Source organism: Daktulosphaira vitifoliae, unplaced genomic scaffold (genome assembly GCF_025091365.1).
Source record: "Daktulosphaira vitifoliae isolate Bord-2020 unplaced genomic scaffold, ASM2509136v1 Scaffold_2, whole genome shotgun sequence".
Taxonomy (NCBI): Eukaryota; Metazoa; Arthropoda; class Insecta; order Hemiptera; family Phylloxeridae; genus Daktulosphaira; species Daktulosphaira vitifoliae.
The window spans coordinates 35,433,395-35,453,932 of record NW_026099573.1 but is presented as its reverse complement, the minus strand read 5'-3'; the positions used below and the strand labels follow the sequence as shown (position 1 = coordinate 35,453,932).

Below are 20,538 nucleotides of genomic sequence, written 5' to 3'. Positions count from 1 at the left end.
AATATTGATGACACGCACGTGTGTACGGAAACGATAACCAAAAAAAATATAGTTTAAAAAAACACTTTTTTAAAGCACATCAAACTAAAAAGTTAAAAATAATTTTTAAAATAAAGCTTAAAATAATTATGAACAAAAAATACAATTGTGATAAAAGCGTCGGGCGCTCAATATACGAAAAATATAGCACAAAGCACCCACGCTTTTATCACAATAATACTAGTATTTTTTGTTCATAATTATTTTAAGTTTATTTTAAAAATTATTTTTAACTTTTTAGTTCGATGTGCTTTAAAAGCTTTTTTTTTTAGTTTTTTTAAACTATATTTATTTTTCACTTTTTAGTTTCATGTTATGATAGTAGTTACTATCAATATCTTGATTGTTACGGATAACGGGAAATCAGAGTTCGATTCCAGATAGGGAATCAGAGAAACGGCTACCACATCCAAGGAAAGCAGCAAGCGCGCAACGTGGAGGTAGTGACGAAAAATGACGATACGGAAATCATCCCTCGTAATCGGAATGAATACTTTATTCTCTTAATTAGAATAAAGCGTGTTAATATATAAATTTTAATAGTAATTAGAATATATATATATATAATAAGTAAAGCGACTTACGTACGTAAACGTATCATGCACTAGGTATAGCCGTGTTTAGTGGGCGGGCGAGTCGGACTAACATTAAACCTGAGGTATAAACGGCGGTAGGAATATATACGTAAGCCGTATGACACGCGGATGGTATTGATCAGTCAAAATAAAAATTTGTTTATATATATATATATAATATTGATGAAAATCACGCGTGTACGGGTACGATAACCAAAAATAAATTTATACAGGAATAGTGTTGACGTCGAGTGGGGAGCGTGGCATAGGGTGAGGTGAATGCGTTATGACAGTCTAGTCTCAAGGCCATAGACGACGGAATATGTGATAACGCGTGGCGCTTGGAGAGTTACAAACATACATACATACACATACAGGTTAAATTAATATAAGCGTGTTAAAAATACGAATGACAAAGTTTTATATTGTCTAGGTCTTTCCGTCTCGGACGTTTATCGGTAATAATAGCTATTAATTGGTTATTATCAATGAAGATAGCTGAGTTTTTTTTGAATTTATAGTAAAACAAATTAAATATAATTTGCGATGTTTTGATGTACCGTTAAAGTAATCGGTCCGGCGAGAGCTGAGAAAAATGGTATCAGACTTAAAAAAAACACATCAGAGTAGAAATAATGCCTTCTCAGTGTCGCATAAAAGCTAAATTTGATGTGTAACTATTTACCTATTATTAAATACTTTACTAATAAATAGTTAATTAAGTTATTGTTAGTAAAAAGTAATATACTAATTTTTAAAAACAAATGTATTATATTTATGATGATTATTATATTTTATTTTTGGTAGCGGAGAAAGTAAAAAATGTACTCTTTCTTTTTCTAAAAACGATCACCCTAGTTTACTTGATAGATTGTTATTTTTAGTTTTATTTAGATAATTGTTCACTTATATGGTTAATTATAACTTTACCACGTAAATTGGTTTGAGAAACTTCAGCTAAATAATTAGGTACCATTATAGACACAATTCCTGCATTAAAACCTTGAAATATTCGTCCAAAGAGTATAGCATTAAACATATCGGATGAAAATTGAATCATGAAACAACCGACAATATTTATTAATGCGCCTATTAAAAGAATTCCTCGTAAACCTATTTGGTTAGCATAAGCAACAGCCGGTCCACTAACAGTTACAACACCAAAGTATATTATATTTTTTAGTATTTCTGCTTTTTCCAAAACATCACTTCTAGGATTAGGTGGTATAAACGCATTCCAACCAAAACAAAGACCAACAGTGAAGGAGCAAGTAGAAACTATACAATATTTAAACAAAAAAAGAATTAAATGATAATTAAAATATTGAATGATAAAATAATTGTTTAATTTATTTAATCATCAACACCATTTTTAACTTTTGTATTACCTAATATGCAAGGTATGAATTTCTCCTGAAAACAAATATTGCACATTTTAAGTTATTATTATAATATTACATGTATAATGAAGTAATGAATATACTTTAAAATTAATTTAATAGTTATGTATAACTAATAATTCTATTATTGAATACATGATATCCAAGATTATAACAGAAGAAATTTATCTTAAAAATTAGTTGTTTAATTATAATTAAATATAATATGTGAATATAAATTTACTAGCCAATAATTTTTAATAATGTAACCTTAAATACAGACAATTAAATCTTCGACATTCAATGTCTAATCATTTTAATCCGATTAACTCATAGTAGGATTGGACCAAAATTTTTCTAGTTAGTAACGCTATTGGGCATTTTTAAAAATAATGTAATCAAAACAGGTCTAGATCAGACAAACAAAAAAGATTTTTTGAAGGAGTACACAGTCATTGTGTTTATGATCTTTTTAAACAATTTCATGTCATTGACAAATATTAATAGTTGGGAATGTATTAAAATAGTAGAGATGCTGTATATAAAAAGAGCAAATAACAATCAGAAATTCAATTCAATATTTAATGTATCATTCTCAACTTTTAATAAAGTAACGGATAACTTTCTAATAAGTTATATAAACTGCTAAATTAATTTTTATTATTTAATATTTTATCGTTTATATTTTTTCTATCACGAGATATTTTAATCAAATTAATTTTTTTCATTTCTTTTTATCTATTAAAACTAATGAATAATTATTTAATTACCTTCGGTAACATACTATTATTATTAGAAAAAAAATGAATTTAACATTATTAATTTTTAATTTTATTTTGTGTTTTTATTAGTGAATTATTTATATGATTTCTATACTAAGATTTTTTTAATGGTAAACCCTACATTTTTTATGCAGTATAAATGTAATTATACTTTATACATTTATTTTTAATCAAATTAAAAAAAAAGTAAATCATCATGGATCTTGCTGATTTTTTTTATGATGAATCATCATTGCTCATTCACCCATCTCAAGTTAGAATTTGTAATGATAACTTAACTGTGGATAATACTGGTGAAAATTTTGTCATGATGGACATTTCATCAAATAATTTTCAAAAAAATCTAGATGAAAGAGTACTAAGGCTCTTATTGTCAGAATGGAAACTTGACATATTGGTTGATGTTTGCATTGGTATGAGAATTTTTTTGATCATATTTTAGCATCATTTTAACCGAACACCATATAGAACGCTTATTAGAAGGTTTTGATTTGGGTATACAAATATTATTTGAGCACAAGCTAGAAGAATGGCGTGAATCGATTGGAATGTCATTAGATGCAGTTCCAAGTAGTTGCTCATCGCCATGCTCATTCACATCAACACAAGCCTCAACTTCAAAAACACCATCAAGATTCACTCCATATGAAAGATCTTCTCTCAGTCCAGATAATTCAAATACAATCATGCTAAGCAATGTTATGAATGAAACATCTAGAGGGAAGATAGTAGTTGAATAATAGTTTTTAAATTTCCAAGATGAACAAAGAACTCTTCTAATTAATTTGATAGCATAATACTTCGAAGAAAAATGTGTAAAAATGACTAGCTATTAGCTATCAGTTAGAACAACAAATTTTGGAAAGATTACCATCTGAGAAACTGGTAATATACAATTTTTATTCAAATAATAATCACTTAATGACAAAAAATAAAATAAAAATAATCATGTTTAAACATTGTTTTAAGAAAAAGCAAATCAAAATTTTTCCAAAAAATCTATTATCGTAATTTTTTTTTTCTTTAAGATAATAATAATGTTTTACTAATATTTACTAATATAATAATATTTTTAATATTAATTCTAACGTTAAAGACAAAAATATAAGAAAACATATTGAAACTATCAAAATGAACAATCAAATATATGAAAGAGTAAAAAAAAAAATTTTATGTGTAATTTTATCAATATTTACGTTACATAGTATTTATTTTTTAGACGGAAGAGATGCTGCTATTATTTGGGTACTGCATGGGTATTCTGTACCAACTAATAAACTCGTTAAGATAGAGTCAAAAACAAAGCAGACAACTATAAAATTCACTATTCGGGATTCACAAGAATTCGTTATTTTTGTTGGATCTACAATTCAAATGGTCGAAGACCATATTGAAAACTTGAAAAAATCAAAAAACTCATTTCAAAGTTAAGTTAAGTTTTCCTAAAGTACATGTATTAAAACAATACTTAAATAATTAAAGTATTGTTCCAATACATGTAATTTAACAACTTAAATTTATACATTAATTAGTTGTTAAATTAATATCTATATAAATTCTTTTGATATTAATAATTTTATTGTTTCAATTCTTTATATTAATTTGAACTAAATTTTTACTTATAATTAAAAAAAATAAATGCGTTGATTAATACAATAAATTGTTAAATAAAGTTTACTGTAAAATTAAAACTATATTAAAAATATTATTAATTTAAAAAAACTAAAAAATATTAAAAATATTAAACTCAAAAGCCACAAAAAAATTAATGAAAAGTCGCGGATACGTATTTCGGAAACAATGTTACCATTATCAACGCTAAACACATACTGACACCCCGACTAGAAAAAACTCCCTTATATACCCCTAGTGACCTTATCACCTAGTGACGTTATCACTAAGTAATATTATCACATTTTGCCAGTTTACACAAGTTTAATAATGAATTTTTCAGTGGGCCAAGATCCCAATTAATTAAATTGTTTTTATTTTTAAACATTTCTATTGCTTCTCTGATATTAAGTTCTTTGTAATTATTTACGTTTTTAATTAGTTTTATGGTTTTAATAGAGTGATTATGTGTCAATAAATGTTCAGCCACTGGAGATTTCTCAATTTCTTGATTTTTAATATTTCTTAAGTGCTCTTTAAACCTGACCCCTATATTTCTTTTTGTTTGTCCTACGTAACATTTATTACAACTTTCACATTGTATTTTATAAATGCCTGATTTCCCCCCTTCATCTACCTTATCTTTAGGGTTACCTAATAAATCTCTTAAATTATTACTCTTAGATGTTACCAAAGTAATACCAAAATTCTTAAATATTTTAGTTAATCCATTTGAGATGCCCGGATAAAATAAAATTGGTGATCTAATTACTTTTTGTTCCCCCTCGCTGGAGAGTGTACTAGCTGCCCTCCTTTCTTTTTTCCACTTTTGTTTTCGGACTAATTTCAAAATTATGTTTTCGTTATACCCATTAAATTTAGCTATTTCTTTTATAACCACCAATTCTTTATCATAATCTATTTTATTCATCGGAATATTAATTAATCTGTAAACCATACTATTAAAAGCTGACAATTTGTGTTGCCAGGTGTGGTTCGATGTGTTCGGAATGTATCTGAACGTGTGTGTGTTTTTCCGATAAATTTCAAAATTTAGTTCCCCCTCTGTTCTTTTAACTAATAAATCCAAAAAAGGCAATTTTCCCTCTATTTCTTGTTCATATGTAAATTTAATCGATGGGTAAAAAGAATTTAAATGTTGTATGAAAACCCCCATATTAAAATCTTTATTTATAACTGCAAAAATATCATCGACATACCTAACCCAAATTTTTGGAAAATCACCATAAGTGTATTTTAAATTTGTTTCAATGAGTTTAATATTTTTAATATTTTTTAGTTTTTTTAAATTAATAATATTTTTAATATAGTTTTAATTTTACTTAATTAACTAGCCACAAGTGATCAATTTTTATTATATAAAGTTTACTGTATATTTTCATGGTATTGGTTTAATACTTTATTGCTTGTTTAAAGCTTTTAATTTTGTATCAATAAAAAATATTTTTTTTGTTATCCTGAAAACTTGCAATTTTGTACTTTAAGCCCTTTTCTGTATTAATTTTTTTGGATTAAAATCAATTCATTTTTATACAGGGTGGTCCACCACTCACTGACAACTTAAATAACTTTTGATCCAGTTAATATTTTTAGCTGATTTTTTTTTAAATAATTTAATAGTTAAAACGATCACTCTGGAGGACTTAACCTCCAAATTGGTAACCTCGTGTGCGAACTTATTTTTCATCTTCTGGATTTTTGTGCGTTCCTGTTAATTTTTTGTTTTTCTCTTTTTCGTTGTGAAGATTAATTTTTCCTAAGTTTACGATGTGGGATACTTTGTCAATTGACAACGAAAACGGCACATCGAGTGCGGGACCGCCGTTACTTCCGCCGCCAGTGGCCATTCCGCCGAAGGCATCTCCGAGTACCGATGTCGCAGTGGCCGTGATTGCTGCCGTTCGCTTACCATGTTTTTGGCGTCACTCACCGAAGCAATGGTTTACGCACGCGGAGGCAATTTTTTCAAACCAGCGTATACGGTCCGATCTAACTCGAGTTAATTACGTTTTCGCGTCATTAGACAAGGACGGTATCCGCATGGTTTCGGACTTACTCGATGCAGAAATACAGTATAGTCAGATCAAGGACAGACTTATTGCAACGTACGCTGTTCCGTAAGCAACATGTTTCCGCTCCATCGTTCAACCCGGCGGGTTAGGCGACCGACGCTCATCGCAGTTGTTACGCGACATGCGTAGCGTTCTACCGGAGGGAATAGGTGATGCGGCTTTGAAGGAGTTTTGGTTGCAGAAGTTACTACATTCCATAGTCACTGTCATCGCGGGCCAGGACGGAAGTTTAGACACTCTCGCCGTGAAGGCCGATCGGGTGATGGACGCAAGTGCGGCTCATAACATCGCTTCTGTTTCCGCAAACGTTGCTACTTCGAGCGATTCTGAACGCCTACGTGCCATCGAAAATTCAATTTTGGCTTTAACAGCGCAGATCTCTTCTTTAGCCACCGTGCATGCTGACAGCCGCCCTTCACGGTCCACGCCGTCCGGCAATTTTAATTACCGTCGTTCGTCGTTCTCTCGCTCTCATTCACGCTCGCGTCCACGAAACGATTTAGTTCCTTAACGCCAACAACACAACGATACCCATTGTGTTGTTGGCGTTAAGGAACACGGTAAAGGAGGATATTGGTTCGGCTCCCGCCGAGTTGGTCTACGGAACGTCACTTCGTCTGCCCGGAGAACTGTTTCACTCAGTCCCGCTAAATGCTCGTACGCCGGAACTAGTCCGAGATTTGAAACAGTTTATAGCTGAATTATAACCGAAGCTTGGGTCAAATCACGCGCCGCGACGTTCGATATTTGTGCCACAATCGTTAGACAAAGTTAGCCACGTATTTCTGCGTATTGACGCCGTACGACCACCGCTTAGTGCCAAATACGAAGGCCCCTACGCCGTACTCGAGCGTCGCGAGAAAACGTACAAAATTCAGTGTGATCGCAGGGCAGTCTGGGTATCGATCGATCGTCTAAAACCCGCTTTTGTACTTCGTGACGATCCACTTTTGGACCATAGCTACGCCGTCCAGTCTTGTGAAGTTCAACATCAGCGGAAAAAACAGGTCAGTTTTTTTTTTCCAAAGGGGAGTAATGTGGCGACCCCTGCCACTATCAGCAGCTAGTCATCTTCAGTGTTACCGTTTTTATGTCGCGTGATTATTTTATTGTATTTTGTATTTTGTTAAACATTGTTGGTATTCGTCGTGAGTTTTGATTATGTAATCGTCCCTACCTGTGTACCTTATTAAATGTGATTTTTAAAATTAACCGTCCTCCCTTCTAGTTAGTCACCGTTCGATCTCTGAGAGAAATTAATTTGTCGCGTTACCTTTTATATTTTTGTACGTCCTTTTGTTTTGCCGACGAATTCGTTTATTTCAATTTGTTAATAATTATTTTATACGAATAAAGCGCCTATTACGCCTTTGGCGTTAGTTCAAATATTTCTTGTGTTATTATTTTATTTAATAGCTTTTAATAGTTATAACGATCACTCTGGAGGACTTAACCTCCAAAAATACCATGATAAGAAATTAGATTAGGCAGTTAATACTTATCACTCTCATTCAAAAGTATAAGTCATTTTCATGGAAAAAGTTACACACCTCCAAATTATAGTAATCATGAAAAAAAAGATTAATTGTTGTTATTACAATTGTTGTTTATCAATATTACGGTAGGTTCGTACGTAATCTTAATAATCAATATTTCTTTATATCAATAATCGCGTCATCGGGTTCAAATCATTAACCAAAATTATTTTATTTATGAATTTTTTTTTTAATATTACGTACTAATTTTTTTCAGTGTGGATGTAGCTTTTTTCAAATGGCGTAGTTGATCAATAGCCTTTAATATTTAGAGATATAATTAAAAACATAATACGAAAAACAAATTATATAAAATAACAAGTTTTTAAAATAGTATACGGAGAACTAGATCAAAGTAAAAAAATTTACTGCATATAGTACGTAGACAATTACTATTTATGTTATGTATGCTACATTTTACCTTATTATACATTTTATGTATTTCTTTCTTTTTGTGAAATCTATTTCTACGGTTTACTTATACTTGAATTTAAAATTATTATAAATAATATATAATAAATTATATAAAAGGATATACAAATCCAGTTCGTATTAACCAACCTGACGGTTGAAAACAAAAAAAAAGAGCGAGGGTATTGACGAAGATGTGGGACACAGGATCAAGTGCGGGTGGTTAAAGTGGAGAGAAGCGTCTGGTATCTTATACGATAAAAGAATTTAAATTAAGTTGAAAAGTAAATTCTACGTGCGGGTGGTTGAAGTGGAGGAAAGACTGTGGTGAAACCAGCTATGATGTATGGTTCAGAGTGTTAGGCAGTTGATAAGAAAGTAGTGAGAAGAGAATGAGTGTAGCAGAGATGAGAATGTTTAGATGGATGAGCGGAGTGACCAGAAAAGATAGGTTAAGGAAAAAACATATAAGAGGGAATATAGGTATAGCGTCAATCGTAGATAAGATGAGAGAAAATAGACTTAGATGGTATGATCATGTTATGAGGATAGAAGAAACGAAAGCTGTAAGAAAAGTTATAAAATAATATTTAATAATATTATTTTATAACATTATTTATAATAATATTATAAATTAATATTTAATTTTTTTTCATTATGTTCGTAAACTATTAGTTTTCATTGAATGTTTGAAATAATATTTTTATTAATTGATCACTAAATCAATTTTAGGCTTTGAAATCAAATTTAACGTATTAAACGTGTCGAATAACCAAATAATCTAATTTTACTTAGTCTTTATCAGTAAATTTTTTACTGGCTTCAACAAATATATAATACAATATTTTGAAACATATCGCCCAATTGAATTAATTAGTATCATATAGATAGGTAGCTCTCAAACCAAAGTGAAACTTTTAATTGGTATTTATAATTGTATTGTGGTATCCCGTACACTATTTATATTTATTATTACATTGTGCAATGAAAGCGCTTCTATTTCATCATTTCGTTTATTGTCACTATTATTTTGTTGAATCAGTTGGTTACGATTCAGTCTAATTACATTGCAACTTCTCCACCATCTGTACCATGGTCTTAAATTATCACGAATTATCATATACATTGACATTCCATAACCTAATAGTGTAATAATTATGAATAACGCCACTACTGCACGACCCCAAATTTCTGGGTACCTTTGAAATAATTATAACAATCAAATTATTATTTTAAAACTAGATAAAATTTGCATACTTTATAGGACTGTTCTCGGAGATATTTTGAATATTGATTTTAAGCTGGCTAAATTAATGAAACAGATTAACAAAATAAAGCTGTTTTCTCCGAAATATATCGTTTATATTACAATCTATTTAGAAGTGCTAATTATATTTTAATAATAAGAAATCATTAGAGAATTAATAAGTAAAGTTGGCCTTTCGGGTGATTTCAACTCCTTCACACTAATTATAGAAAAAAATATATTTAATCCCACAAATTGTACTTATATTAAATATTTATTTTTTGAATAGTGTATGTTGTATATTACTACACGATATGAGGACATCTGATGTAAACGTAGATGATGTGGGAGATTGTGTCAAGTGGAAGTTTAGAATAAGGGTGGCCGACCCCAATTAGTGGGGATTAAGGCGAGGAAGAAGAAGAAGTATGTTGTATATTGCTACTATGTTGAGTACACATTATCGTGAATGGTAAAATCAGAGTGAAAGATTAGGACCTATCTCGAAATGCCAATTCTTTTTTTATAATAAACAATTGATTATTATTATTAGTTTTGTTTAACTCGCTTTTCTTAAAAAAATTCAAGCATAATACTTTTTGTTGGACAAATCTATTTTAAATGATGATTTATAAAATATGACCCGAGATTTGTATTACATGAATATATGTTGTAATAATTATCACCTGGGATCTAAAGTTTTGAATTGGCGCATTGCTATCGTTAAACACGTTATCAAAAAAATGACCACAGTTGTCAGTATAATCATAACTGAAAGATCCGAGTACAGTATATGTCGATGAGGAGGGTGTCGAACCCAAATTACTAATGATCTTAAAGCAGAATATCGTCGTTGTCTCTCAGCCTGAAATCGAAAGAGGCACAACTCACATTTGTCATCCCCACATTCATTTAACCATTTTTCTAGACACGTTAAGTGAACGTGTCCAACAGATCCTTTAAAAAAGGTAATATTACACTTGTTTTATACTAAAAAATGTTGAGTTATTATTGCAAATCACTGTTAAAGCTATAGGATACAATTTATTTTACAAATCAACTACCTTGGGTACGTGAGCGCCAAAATTATAAAATTACAGTTTTTGTTCTTTCATTTATTATATTTATTCTGAAGTATTTCTTAGACCTTTAATTTCACGAATATGTCTGCACAGTGCTTGTGTAACAACGATATAATTCTATAATATATAGAATAATTATATTTATAAATATAGAATTTAATCATTTTAATTTAATAATTATTTTTAACATCTTTTTAAAAAAGACGTATACTGGATGATTCTTTTAACGCTATAATAAACAAATTAAAATAATAATTATATAAATAAATTAGGTATTTATACTTCTTCCCGTCTAGATATAAATATGTATATAACTTTTGAAGTAGTGAGTTCAAAAGTTGATATCGACCAGTCATTTTCTTAATTTGATCATTTACTATTTTATACGCTATTTAAATACGTATATTACGATTTAAACAAATTAACTTAACACCCTCATAAGATATAAGAAATGAATCTAAAAAATATTTTATAACAGATAAATGAATGTATATATAATATATATATAACTAATAAAATCAAAAAATTATGTTTCAAAAAACTTATTATTTTAAAGGATATGTGACTAGCGTCAAAAGTATCGTTTTGTATATTTTTCAAGAAATTAATTGTAAAAAGAATATCATACAATAGCAAGAACATTTTACTACTAATTCCTATCTTGTGATTTTTACATAAATAAAAAAATTTACAAAATTAATTTATTTGGCGCTCATGTCTTTTCGGTCCACTGGTAATATCAATATTACAAAACAGATAAAATGAAAAAGGACACTTAAAAAAAATACATTATTTTTTATGGGGACATAAAATTATAATGTAAAGTGAAATAATGTAACTGCCTTTAAATGAAAATATAACAAAACAACAATAATTAATACTATTTTTTAGCACCCAATTTTATTGTTAAGAATAGTACATGTATTTATGTTAATTAACAATATTTTTTTTAAATATTGAAACTGAACAGAATGATAAAAAAGGGGCTATTCTTTAATTATAATAATCGTTTTTATTAGTTTCTAATTTACTGTAATATGTTCAGATAATGGATATCTCATGAATCTGATAAAGTGTCACAGATATAAAATAAACGGTGGTACAAAGGGGTCACAGCACAGTGTAGACATAGCATAGTTGGGACAAGTATAGATCATACCTAACAGTGATTAAAATTACTACCATAAGAAACACTTCTATGCGAATCTATGATAGTGTTTATTTTTAAGAAATTGATGAATTATTACAAAAGCAAAATTAATTGCTGGATGTTATACTTTATAAAAAAACAATTTTGGTACTTATGAATAAATACACTGGTCTACAAGGTACTTTCATCAGAAAAATATACTTATCTAAATCAACTTTTTGCACAGTTTTCAAATCTACTATAGACTTTATCTATTACATCAAAGTTTTAATATTAATACTAATTATTAAAAAATGAGTATTTATATATCAAAAATTATTAAAAACAAAAAAAAATTTTGTTTTTAAATTATTACTGATTCTGATTTTAATTATGTTAAAAATAATCAGAGCAAAATATAATTTTTAACCAATTTTTTGGTCTTATAAAGTTGGTTTTTTGGAAGTTTAAAATAAAATTGAATTTTTTTCCATGACATTTATCTTAACTTGCAGGTTTGAAGTTGACATCATTAAATACACAATTTTATGAGAAATAAAAAAAATGTATTATTAAGATTAATATGCAATTAGGAAATTTTATAATTATTATTTACAGTAAATTCATGAGAAAAGGTCAATTTTTTTTTTTGCATTTTTATCGTAATAGACTACGTAAATCATTCCTAAGAAACATTTATTTTTTTTAAAAAAGATTCTACAAGTGAAATATTCATAACTTATTTATTTTTAATGATTTATTTAAGCTAAAAAAAACAAATCAAAATATCATTTCAATTTAGCGTTTTATAAAAATTGATTCAATATTGTAAAAATTCAATGTTAAATTCAGGTCAAAATAAAAATCATTTATATAAACTTTAATTTTTATATTTTCGAAAATTAAACTTGCTAAATTATAATATAAAATATACTTTACAGCCGACGTGGCCGACTGTGAACTCGATAATCTTTTTTTCGGACCTTTTGTAAAGAAATTTTACACCACTAGTAAGATACAAAGTAAAATTATTTAAATTTATAGTTGAAATTTATTACTATAACAAACCTAATTCGACAATAAATACTTTAAAAACATTAGAAATTAATGATTTTTAATTATCTATATGGAGAATGTGAACTACGTAACTGTTAAACTGATAAAGTAGAATTTTTTTTTTCAATTTTTGAGGGCAATATCTTCAATTATAAATGAATTGTAATAATTTGACATATCGTTTAAAAAAGTAAGTCAAGTGAGAGCTGAGAAAATAAATGACAGCCAAAGAAAAAACCACATAGTTAAATAATTTTAATATGATTAATATATTCCTTCACAAGGCGAAATTATAATGATGGGGTCCTTAATTATCATTGAAGTTAATAAATCTTAAATGAATTAAAATCAAATGAGTTGAATAATTTTTTTCTAACTCAAAATAATTAAGAAAAAAATGCAATTAACTCACAGACGAGTTCGTATATGGTACCACAAGCGTAATATCCACCAAATTTTTTTTTTATTGGCTTAAATCATGCTAAAACTATCCTAGAATCAAAATCTTCAACGCCCAAGAACTGATCTAAACTCAAAATTCGTTTAAATCAATTTTTACAGAACAACTTTTATGCTCCAAAATAACATTTTTGGCTTATTTTAGCGATGCTTGTTTTTTTGAATTTCGCGGCTTTGTAAATTAGTATAAGTTACCTATGATCGATATCGTGTTTTGAATTTGAAGTATAGAGGTCGCTGCATCAAATTTCGACCGTTACAGCGTCTGTACAGCACGTGTTTACTCACAATTTCCCTTTGTTTAGTCGATCAGCCGTTCTCGTTGTGTACGTTCTTAGTTTGAGTTTTGCTATACTTTTTAACAGTGAATTATATTACAAAATTATGAGTGACAAGGTGTACGGTGGCTACAAAGGCAATAAAACAAGAAGTATCAGAACAACCCGGAGTAAAATTAGTAACCGACACCCGCCTAACCGACACCCGCCTAACCGCCATGCGTTCGAAGGCGATTCGGAGTACGTTAGTATCTTGACGTAAAAATTAAAAACTTCTGATTTAAACCGTGATTGCAATGTTGATAGGAATTTCGGCTACTGTTTCATACATTTTTTCGCTGTATATATTGCTCTTTCTGAATTATTAATGTGTAAAAAATGTAATAGTGATTTGCGGTTTTCACAGTCGAGCAAGCGTGAACTAGGCTTCAAGATTGTTGTGTGTTGTTCGAACTGCGGTGATGTTGATATTTTTAACTGTCCCTCTAATACATGATCGTGCTTAAGAGATCAATTGCCGTATTATTTTTGCTATGCGCGTCATTGGCATAGGCATCAACGGCATAAAAAAGTTCTGTGCGATGATGGATCCGCAAAGCCTGTTTTTCAAACAACTTACAGTATGATCACTTCCAATATCGGCCCTGCTACTTCATCTGTTAAAATTATTTCTATGAAAAAAACAGCTATTGAAAAGAAAAACCGTTCTATTGAACAAGGTGAAGAAGGGGCAGTCTTACGGAGTCAGGCGATGTATCTTGGCGTAAGAGGGGGTTTTCATCTTTGTTTGGATTAGTTACTTTGATTGGTTGGCACACTGGCAAGGTATTAGATGTGTATGTAAAATCAAATTACTGTAAAGTGTGTGAATATTGGCAAAAAAAAGAAGGTACTGCTGAATACGAGGAGGTGTACCCTTTGCACAAAGAGAGTTGTGATGCCAATCATGAAGATAGTGCCTGGAAAATGGAAGTCGACGCCGTCACAGAAATGTTCAAACGATGCGAAGAACTCCATAATATCAAATACTTGAAATACATCGGCGATGAAGATTCAAAAACGTACAAAGCTATAGTCAATTCAAAACCGTATGAAGATGTCATCGTTGAGAAAAAAAAATGCGTCGGCCACGTGCAAAAGCGCATGGGAACGCGGCTGCGCGATTTGAAAAAAAAATAAGTCTTGGCGGACGAGGAAAATTGACCGGAAAATTAATAGATGAACTTACAATTTAATACGGACTTTTAATTAGGAGAAACTCCGATTCAGTCGAAAAAATACGGAATGAAATTTGGTCAACGTTATATCATAAAATGTTGACGGACGAGAATCCATAGCACGAGAAGTGTTCCATCGGAGTAGACTCTTGGTGTTCTTGGCAGCGCAGTAAAGCGCTTGGTACTCTTGCAACATACGAGCACAAGATTCCAATGCATGAAGATGTTTTCAAAGCGATACAACCCATTTATAAAGAACTCAGCTTCGACAACCTTCTGTCACTCTGCTTGGGGGCGTATTCTCAAAATAGTAACGAGTCCTTCAATGCTGTAGTGTGGTCAATTGCTCCAAAAACGATGTCTAGCGGTAAGACTATAGTTGATATTGCGACCGTGTAGCCGTTATTACTTTCAACGAAGGCTTGTCGGGTCTGTTTGTCGTTTACGATGCTCTTGGGTTAACCGTTGGACCGAACATGTACGAGTTTTGCATGGGATCGGACGCCAATCGCGTCAAAGTCTTACATCAGACAAAATAAAGGAAGAAGAGGAAAATAAGGACCAGGAAGGACAACTTTACGGCGCAGGGATAGCTGACTGAAGGTAAAAAACTTATTAAGGACTATATTATTGCGATTCTTAACATTTATAGCATTTTGAAACTTTAAACGCATTTTACTCAAAACTATGTTTTCAAAATCGGCGAGCAGTAGAACTGAAAAAGTTTACATCCGATTGACTTGAAATTTTAACTGTAGCTTCTTTATTAGATTATCTAGTGAAGTACACACGATTTTAGCGATTGATTAACAACAACAAAAAGTTATAAACAATTAAAGTCGATTATTTTTTGCCGAAGAAAAAAAATTCTAAAAATATAATCATGTGTACTTCACTAGCGACACTCGTGTAGATAATGAAAACATTTTTTTTTTATATAGGTGGAGTTGGGCACGACTTCTACTGCTCGCTGCGGAAGAACGTTTTAAAAAAGCGGTTCACGGCAATCGCTGCACATCCACAATTTTGTAAAAAAAATAATAATAAAAAAATATTTTTCTATTCTCCAAGAGTTGCTTAATCCAATGACATATTATTTATATACCTTAGATCTCAAATGTCCTTTAAAAAAAATCACGAAAAAAGCCTTGTTTTTTTGAGCTTTTGGTGGATATTACCCCTTAAAGACTTAAGTGTTATCGACACAGGAACCGTATATCGCCTTGTCTGAAGATAAAAATGGCAATATAAGCCAATTCAAATTTCAAAGTTATTTTTCTCGACTTAAAAGTCCTATAAATATATAAATTAGATTTATATAATATTCATGAAAACGGTGTCTTCCCTTGTTAGTAAGTTTAAAATAAATTAAAACTAAAGAATTTTAACACAAAATGAGCATACTGTTGAATGTGGTAGCTATTTTTTACATGAAGACAATGTATATTTTGAAATTTTTTTTTCCATAGTGAAATATATTACATGAGTTTTAATTTTAAATATATATAAGTGTCAGTAAAATTCAAAACATACACAAAACTTAAGTTGGAAAAAATAAATTTTTGTGGAGAAGTTGCTATTTTGAATGCGCCCCCGTGAGAAAGTAAAGGATTAGATTTTCAAAAAATATATATTAAATCAAAGGGAAATACTTAAGGTTTTTATATAAAAAAAATTATTTTAATTCGTTCTTTTTTGAAAAATCGCCGATTTCTGAGTGTCCATTCCAATTTTATCTATTTTGTGTTAATATTACACACATGAAATTATAACAAAGAATATTAGTTTGTCCATTTTTGATATAAAATATAAATAATTATATATTATTTATGTTATTTAATAATATAAACAATTATATCTTTCACTCGATTATTGACTTTTTTTTAATGTGATTAGAATTTTAAACATTTTAAATTAACAAAAATACATCTCAGCAAGATAAAAAAATGAATACATAAAAAATCATATATTTTGATTGAGGTTACCTTTACAAAAACATGGTTGCATGAGTTGTTCATAACTTCCTCCAGAATGACAAATTTTACAAAAAACAGTTGATACTTTCTGATTAATTGATGTTATATCAACACTAGAAGATTTGTCCATCTGTAGAGGATTTGATGTGATCGCAATAATCTTTGACATGTGTCTAAATATATAGTTTCAAAATATTAACATGAGGTATTATGAATGAAAGGCCTAATTTTTTTCAGAAATAAATATTATCATTTTAAAACGGAAATGGATAAAATATTTGTTTATCAAAACAAAAAAAATAAGCCAGATATAACAGGTTATCATTGATAATTATGATCTAAGTATTAATCTAACTTGTTTTATATATTTAGGTCAAATTTCTTTAGTAAATTTTGACTCATTATAATGTTATAATGTAATTATTGACTTGAATTCTTAAAAAAGAATTTATATAGAATTCTATAATGTATAGAAATGTTAAAAGATACAAAAAGCACTCATAATTTTATATTATCCATATGTTATTGATAAACATACAAAAGAATAAATTTTAATTTTATGCTGTTTAGATTATACTGTCTTACTGCGGTAAGAAAAATTAAGATATAACTCTGAATTAAAATTGATTTCAGAAAAAATGATTTGTCTACAAACTGTATAAAAAGCTATAATAAATAATAATCTTATATAAAAAAACTTTTACTAGAATCATTTTATTTTAAAATAATAATAATATTTTTGTTACAACCTTGTTATATGCTTACGTGCAAACCGAGTGGCTTCATCTGCCACAGTTGGCTACATCATTAGTAGGGTAAAATAGAGAGTTCTGGTCCCCCCCGCTTCACCCACCCACCATTCCATGTTGTGATTTGGGCGAGGGGGGGAGTAAATCCAACGTAAACTAACATAATACATCGGAGGGGGAACGATGATGTAACCCAACGTAAACTAACCTAAGAAGAACCTCTCCACCTCTGACAAGTCTTAGGGTGGGGGAAGTAAATCCAACGTAAACTAACCTAAATCAGGTGAGGAACCTCTCTTCCACAACCAAGTCTTATGAGAGAGGGGTAATGAAACTTAAGGTAAATAAACCTTTAGGTGGGAGAGGGGGAATGAAACACAACGTAAACTAACACAACTTGTCACGCGTCTAAATTATGCTCGGTCATAAATACATAATATCGGTTTTTTGACGAAAAAAAAAAAATGCATTTTCCAGGTAAGCTATACGGTTACGGTGAAAAGTACGAATTTTAAACGTCGAATCCGCTATTTTGATATGCCACATGCATACATTTAGATAAAGTCCATACGTTAAATGTTAATTTTACCTAATTTGTGAAAAAATAAATTAGTTCGAAACATTGTGTGCCAGATGGCTGTATTGATGATTACACTATAGCACTTGAGATTAATACACCAGATGGCCCAACGCGGCGGCGACGGCGTCGGCGATGTCGCCGTCAATTAGATTAATTGTTATTATACGAGTTAATAAGCTTGACCGTTATTCGTATAGTGAATAATAAATCAAAATTTTTTTTTTGTAGACAATATACAGAATGATTTTTTTATCATAACCAACTCAATTACTTATGCTTAATTAATTAAAGTAATTACCCTCTATTTATTTCGATAATACCAGATAGATTATTTTACAATAGGTATTAATAACCTATAGTAAATACTACACGTAATTTAGAAATATTTATTTATTTTACTATAATCATTAATATACATTTTATTTATGGAAAATATATTTATTGTACGAATACAAATGAGAATATTGCAAAATCATTTTTTGACAATAATGTTACATATTATAATTCATCCATTGTTTTAAGCAGATTGCCTTGTATAAACTACACACTGTCGGGTTGTTCATGTGTCGGATACAACACATTTTTGTAACACAACTTAAATTGTACAGCGGTGGGCAGTCCAAATCCTCGACGTTGACTATACGTTGTCCCGGTATGTACTTTTCCACTACTCGCTTTTTCACAGCTCCTTTCACGTAGATGGTCTCGCACCGCAACAGTTTCATGATTCTCGGCAACTCATTGTATTCAACGTCACCGCAACGAGTATCCATTCCATGTAGGTATTTTTTCAACCAAAAGTTTGTTTTAGCATCACCCTCGATACTTTTTGGATGTTTAAACATCCAATGAGCGAATGAAGTACAGTCTATAGCAATGACAGTCAGTTCCTTGACCAAAAACGATCGGTCGGCTGCCACAATACCTTGTATATCGACAATCATTGAGGTGAGATATTGGTTTTGGGTATCCATGAATTGTGCTCTGGACCAAATCCTAACCATTTAACGAAGCACTGGTCCCCTCGTGTTCGCAACACTCGTTCGACTAAATACATGTCCGGATAACTGGTCTTGTTCAGCTCTTCGGTGTAAAACAAACCACGTATTGGATTTCCCTGATAGTCTTCTAGATAGTATGTTGGCGGTACTGTTTGCCTAACCTTAACTACGGTAAACAGTTCGGTGCTCCAGTTTGGTAAGTAACCCTTATCAAACACTGATTTATGTACACTTATCCGCACCTTGTCTCCCACACGGAATTTTACCGGTAAATTATCCGGTATTTGACGCAACTTGAACCGAACCAGGTCTGGGTTTTTCACCGCTTGCACCGGTGTCATACCGATTGTTCTATGTTTACGCACGTTATTGTAGTCGTGCAACAGCGCAGACAACCGATTCACCCATTTGTACGAACCACGTGCACTAAAGTCACGCCACATTGCGTTTTTCAGCGTGCGGTTAAAACGTTCCACTAGACACACTTTCATCATGGAATAAGTAGAGTAATGATTGATTGCGTATTGTGACATCAGTTTTTGAAATTGTCTATTGTAAAATTCTTTACCATTGTCCGTTTGCAAAAGCTTAGGATGACGACCATGTTTCAGTATTCCGTTCATGGCTGCGGTAACTTCGTTGGCCGTTTTATTTTTCAACGGGATGGCCCACGCGTATTTTGAAAATCCATCGACGCACGTTAAAATATACCGATGTCGTCGATCAGGGTATGCGCGCATTTCCACGAGGTCAGCGTGCCATATATCATCGAGACCCTTGATATTTATCCGGGCACGGGTATACGTCCTGCGAGCCTGCCGGTGTAGTTCGTTAGCAATGTTCTTATTCATAACGCCGCTGGTATCTGTTCAATGTAACCGGCTTCCTGCAGCTCTTCCAATATAGAAACGATTTCTTTGGTGAAACTCCAGTGTTGCCAGTCGACCGGGCTGATATCAATAAACGTAAACGTTCCACGAGCTCGTTGGGGTCGTCCCAGTAAACGTAATCTTTTTTCTTGTTGTTCAATCTCAATTGTAGACCCGCACCGATAATGGATGTGTCACTGATGTTGCTGCTGCTGCTTTCAAACAACGGTAAGGAATTGTTTGGGTTACCACCATAACCGTTATCAAACAATGGTTTAATGGTGTTTACATACTTTTGACCTCCTTTTTTCAATGTTCCGTCTTTATTTAAATGCACACCGGTTTTGCCGAGAATCGTTTTGTACGCATGCAAATCCGATTCGGAGTAAACTCCAGGGTTTTTCGAAAACAGTAAATCCACAAGACCCATAGTCAGAGGGAATTTTTCATCTAAAATATTAATTGTTCCTC

The 20,538-nt window shown here is 30.8% G+C and overlaps 2 protein-coding genes across 4 annotated transcripts in view; one reads left to right on the top strand and one right to left on the bottom strand.

Moving 5' to 3' along the window:
* The window catches only part of LOC126899829 (uncharacterized protein DDB_G0287625-like), a 32,975-nt gene that overhangs the window by 4,026 nt on the left and 8,411 nt on the right, over positions 1–20,538 (top strand). The window contains exon 1 of one of the 3 annotated variants that reach the window (XM_050675059.1): positions 10,537–10,639. The exons of 1 other annotated variant lie outside the window; for it this stretch is intronic. The gene's annotated coding sequence lies outside the window, so the exon portion shown is untranslated. Of the gene's footprint in view, positions 1–10,536; positions 10,640–14,858; positions 15,496–20,538 lie in introns of those variants that run through there. One more of the 3 variants, XM_050675058.1, reaches the window with a different exon arrangement.
* LOC126898196 (E3 ubiquitin-protein ligase MARCHF2-like) lies at positions 9,273–19,141 on the bottom strand. Its single transcript, XM_050672138.1, has 4 exons — positions 18,858–19,141; positions 16,878–17,041; positions 10,358–10,628; positions 9,273–9,624 (listed from the first exon to the last, which is right to left on the bottom strand). The coding sequence occupies exons 1-4, from the start codon at positions 19,139–19,141 to the stop codon at positions 9,354–9,356; spliced, it is 990 nt and encodes a 329-aa protein (XP_050528095.1). The 3' UTR covers positions 9,273–9,353.